This window comes from Thermobia domestica, chromosome 14 (genome assembly GCF_964235325.1).
Source record: "Thermobia domestica chromosome 14, izTheDome1.hap1.1, whole genome shotgun sequence".
In the NCBI taxonomy this organism is placed as follows: domain Eukaryota; kingdom Metazoa; phylum Arthropoda; class Insecta; order Zygentoma; family Lepismatidae; genus Thermobia; species Thermobia domestica.
Window position 1 is genome coordinate 161,646,712 of NC_137467.1, and position 5,395 is coordinate 161,652,106.

The window sequence follows — 5,395 nt, forward strand, 5'->3', positions numbered from 1 at the left end:
GCAGGTTAATTTTCTTTTCTTCCTCCAGCTCCTTTAGTTGTTGCTGAATCTTCCGTTTCTCTCTCCTCTTCTCGTCTCCAGCATTTATTTCTCTTTTCCTTTCCAAATACACCTGATATTGTCTCATTGGACTTCTCACTGAATTTATCATACCTCTTGTAATTGTTAATCCTGATGATCCACCTATTCTCATCACAGAATCATATATGATCCGTTGAGCCACCAGAGATTCTTCTTGTAAGTTCTCAACAATGAGAATTTTATTTATTGTGAAACCACTTTCAAAAAATGCGTTTCCGTGAAAGAAGATAAAACACAATTTCATAACTGACCATAAGTCAACGAAGTTCTTCCCATTTCCTAAGACTAAGTAAAAAACTCATCAAGTCGAATACCATCTCTGTCATTGGCTATGAATTCATTCGAGTGTTCCTTAAATTCTTCAGTCTGAGCTTTCACTGTGAGCCGGAGATACTATTTTTTCGCGTTCTCAGCCACTTATCCAGATATTCTTTTTGCACCATGCAATTCTTCTAGAACAGCGTCTACCCTTTTGAGCAAATATGCCAGGATGCACTTAGATATGTGTTTCTCGCAGAAAATTAGTTTCAACAACTATATCAGAGAATACTACCGCCTTCAATATCATTATTGAGAACACTACATTTTACATCCAGTAACAGGAAAGAAATCAACCCTATTTCATAAATTCAGTAATTGAACAATGGACCTAAATCGATTTTTCCCTGACTTTCCCTGACCAATCTGCCATTTCCCTGACTTAACTTGATACATTCCCTGACCTCTCCCTGACTTTCACTTATTTTCCAGAATGTGGACACCCTAGTAAAGGTTTCGTATGTATTACTGTTCCATAGAAAAATATGGTGCCATATGATATTTGCCGTTGCGTGAATACGTATTGGATATTTGTCTTCCCGTGGAGTTAAGAAAGCTACAGGAATTGCGTTTTAATTGCAATTCAAAGCAACTAATATTGCAATTGCATATTTCTTTAAATGGCATAGCATATGCTTGCAGTACTTATTGTATTTCATTTTTTAAGAGTAAAAACATTGATTTAATGGCATGTGTGGAATTAAAAGTATAAGTTGATCATTAATTCTCAGTTTCAATATAACTTCTGTAAAACAAAGCGTCATTATTCATTACTATGATTAATATTATCCCTTCTATTTATTTGTTTTGCAAATTTATTAAATAATCTGATCGCACAATTTTCCAGACAGAATTTTAAGATGTTCATGAGCAAGAACTCAAATCTCTTCTTAGACTTTCGTTGTTTAAGACTATAAAGAGCTACTACCTACCTGTATTGCTCTCATGAATTTACTTAATAAAATAGAAATACGATATACAGCATTTTAAGTGAAAAAAGATAGTATCCTATTAGTTATACAACCTTTCATCAAACAGTGTTAGAAACAACCAGGAAATCTAACATTGATATACAATTGTTAAGATCATGTCTTGCCCCCCCCCCACTTTTAACGTCCAACCGCCGCCACTGACTCCAGAAACTGCATTATGTCCATGACCATAACTCCTTTCACTCCAGCCACCATCAACGTACACTGTTATGTATGGAACACCATCGGGGTCAACATGTCCCTTCTCGATTGCAATTTGTCTTTCTTTTTCTCCATTTTGTTTCATTTGAGACCATAGACTATCAGCCCAAACCTGCAGACAATTAGAAATAGAAAAATAAGGATGACTTCCTAGCACAAACTTAGTCGAAAGGTTTGTGACATAAATCCAAAATGCGTTGAAGAATTTTGGTGTCTTTACTGAAAATGTAAAATCAACTACATATAAATAAATACAAATAAATAAATAAATAAATAAATAGAAAAATAATTTAAACTTTGGAACTACAATTCCAGTTTTCCATTATAATTTAAGAAATGTAAGTAATACAGATCTAGAAAGACAATTGCAAACGTAGTAATTATAATAAATTTTGAATGTTCAAATTTACAATGTTCTAGGCCCAAAATAAAGTTTAAGGAAGTATTCTAGTTTTCTCCAGAATGAGTTATTGTTAGAGGGAAATTGTAAGCCTATTCTTATTGCATATCAAACAAATGTATTACTTACCGTTTCTAGGTGCTGTTCAGTTTTACTAAACAGATCATTACTCATGCATGGAATGTTCATTACACTGAGTAGCTCCTGAAGATGGGAATAACCACTTCCAATTGTTAGAGTACCCCAAACTGCACTTTCATTTATTGTCATAACTTTTGACCTGGGAGTTTCTTCAGTTGAATGACTATTTCTCTGTTGCATACCCTGCATTTGAAATTGATATAACTACGGAGACCAACACGTCTTTCTTTGTGATACCGCAATTTCCCTAAAGTGCAGACTTCACGGTGTTTATCTTGTAATGTCATCGACCACCGAAGGACGTGTCCCAAATCAACAATTCTGCGGCCACTTAACTCAGATTTCTTGGTGACTTCCGTTTCAGGCTCGATAACATAGAATGGTTCGATTTCGGTACTGTGGAGGAAAAAGAACTCAATATGAGAATAAGAAACTTTCCCAATTTTATCATAAAGACACAAAATGAAATGTCTATAAATTAATAATCACAATCCGAAATTTAAATTTTAAAATGATTTATTTTTATTACTTAATCTGCTCTTATACCTTCCCTCCATGGGCGCCCTAAGGGGGGACGGAGGCACGGTCCTCCCTTGACTCACGAAAATGTATAATGTATAGACCCAGCATTGCGACCCGGGGTTGCATTTTTCCCCATTCCACCAGCTCCAACTATACGCCCCCCCCCAGAAAATTTTCTTTGGGAGTCGTTGCCCCCCTCCCCTTGTAACAAAAAATAATCATATCGCAGACCCGCCCTCTCTCCTAATCTGATTACGTAATAACTCCTTTGTACGTACAAAAGTATTCTGTGACAGTCTTTGTATGAACATTTAACTTGTTCATATACAAAGTTACTTTCTTGACAGGATATAGTTCTCAAACAGATATCCGAGTCCGGTGTGAACACACCACTGTCTACATACGATATGTAAAACGTAGTGCTGTAATTTTACTACATAGCTGTTCTCAGTAATATAATAAGCATATTATTATTATTATTAATTTTAATTATTATTATTATTATTATTATTAGTTTTGAAAGAAACATAATTCTAATCTGCTTTTTTGTGTAGAAAATATATAAACTATTAAGTAAACATCCTTACCTCATATTAAAACTATCTTCCTATTGAAAACTTCTAGAAGAGCCTGTAGATTCTTCACCGATGTCTTGGTCTGTCCGAAGGCTATTGTCTCCCTGTAGTGGAGTATCTTCCAAATTTTCTGTAACGGCATTTACCGGTACATTATCACATTCAAGTTTTCGTAGTTTCCACGCTAGACGACGTGCTTTAAATTGCTTATTTCTTTTTCTCGTTTTTGACAGTAGTCGTTTCTTTCTAGCCATTATCACGGATAGAAAATCACGCACCACCTTCACAATAGAAAAGAGCAGCAAGTGGTTAGTAACACTGATGCTTTCTACGCTTATGGACGAAGTATGGCTACAGTTCACATGGCGGCGCCACCGTACGACGGGAAATTCAAAATTATCGAATGTTGTAATAAATTCCTACTTTTCTCGAAATACGTACAATTTTAAAAGTAAATAATTATTGCAAAAGAAAGGACAACACTCAGGCTATAGAACTATATATATTAATTCATAAACATATTCACTATCTTAGTGTAACGGAAAGTGAAAAAAGAGTGTTACTTTGCAGCGCGTTGTTTTGCCGAGAATTGTTGTAATTGAATTGCGCACTTCTTCAAAGAAAGTCACATAAAAGTTAAGTAAACAAGAACAAAACTTTGTAAAGTTATTAGATCTCTTAGAGAAAGTGTAGGGAGTAATATGTTTTAGTTTCACTGTTCTTGCTTTATTAATTTAGTGGAAAAGTAGGAATAGCTTATCGTTAATTAATTGTTAATTATTTCATAATTAATTAATTAATCTTCGGAAAAAATATTTAGAAACGATATAAATATCATCATTATCAGTCTTCCAATAAAAATCAGAAATATTTTCCCATTATTTTACGAAAATCTTGAACGTCGTGTATGCCCTTAACGATTTATTTTGGTACTCTCCTCTTCGGAGGTAGAGATAACTGAAGGAAGAAAATAGTTGACGACTTTGGCACTTATACCGGCGAAAGATTAGTAGTGCTTCCTCTTCGGAGGAAAAGCACCTTCTCAAATTAAAACTTAGAGCACTGCTCTAAGAGCATATCATTTATTGGGAACGCCATTACCCTTCTTGTAAGCTGGCGCCATCCCCCACTCTAACAATAAAGATGCTTTCTCAGAAAACACCGATCAAACCAGAGAAAAAAGCCCAATCTACCAAAATTCCCGGTACCAGGGGCAAACTAATAAGAGCGACATATAAACCGGAAGACTTCCTTCTGCCTTTAGGTAAAAAGGGCCAAACAACCACACCAGCAAAGCTGAAAATGAAAACACCTGCACCTATGCAGTCAAGAAACTCACAGCCATCAACTTCAAATAAGCCTGAAGACATGGATTTCACAGTAGTGGGAACACTAAAACGACGTAGGTCTTCTTTGGAAAATCTCAACAAGGCAGAAAAACTAATCAATAAAACCCCAGAATTTCCACCTCTTCCCACTAGTAATAAGTTCGATGTTCTGTCATCGGAACAAATGGACAATCCTAGTTCCAGTAACAACACTCCACCGCCTAACAAGCCCTCCAGTTTCAAGCCGCCTCCGATTTTCATATACGGGATTACCAACACGTATACCTTTATAAAGACCCTGTCACGTGCATTGAAGGAGCCTCCCTTAGCACAGCCCAACAAAGAGCGCATTCGGCTTCAAGCGGCGAACAAAGACGATTATAACTCTATTAAGACTTATTGTGAACAAACGAAGACTCAATATGCCACAGGAGTAGCCAAAACTGAAAGGCCCATTAAGGTAGTTGTTCGAAAACTCCCTATTGATACAGAATTAGATGACCTGAAAGAAGATCTTATCAGATTGGGTTACAAACCGACAAGCATCCATCAAATGTCCCGCAAAAGTAAGACGGATGGCCAGAAAATACTAATGCCATTATTCTTGGTTGCTTTGGAGAGAACTGCAGCTGTTAAAGAGATCTATGCAATTAACAACTTACTACATTACAAGGTCCAAATCGAACCCTATAAGCCTCCCTCAGTGCTACAATGTTATAGGTGCCAACGTTTGGGGCATTCGCAAGATACCTGCCAGGCCCATCCTCGGTGTCTCAAATGTGGGCAACTGCATTTTACTCAATCTTGCAGTAAACCAGATACATCCACACCCGCCAC

General features: G+C 36.3%; 1 protein-coding gene across 1 annotated transcript; it reads right to left on the reverse strand.

The window, feature by feature from the left end:
• Nucleotides 1-1,458: 1,458 nt before the first annotated feature.
• On the reverse strand, nt 1,459-2,692 carry LOC145670072 (uncharacterized). Its single transcript, XM_081738432.1, has 2 exons — nt 2,122-2,692; nt 1,459-1,704 (listed from the first exon to the last, which is right to left on the reverse strand). The coding sequence occupies exons 1-2, from the start codon at nt 2,320-2,322 to the stop codon at nt 1,459-1,461; spliced, it is 447 nt and encodes a 148-aa protein (XP_081594558.1). The 5' UTR covers nt 2,323-2,692.
• Between the last annotated feature and the right edge of the window lie 2,703 nt (nt 2,693-5,395).

Bases quoted from the DNA above. Each gene is read 5' to 3' on its own strand.
- LOC145670072 (XM_081738432.1), bottom strand. From the start codon at position 2,322: ATGCAGGGTATGCAACAGAGAAATAGTCATTCAACTGAAGAAACTCCC. The intron at 1,705-2,121 runs GTAAGTAATACA...AATTGTCTGCAG, and splicing joins CTGAACAGCACCTAGAAACG to GTTTGGGCTGATAGTCTATG.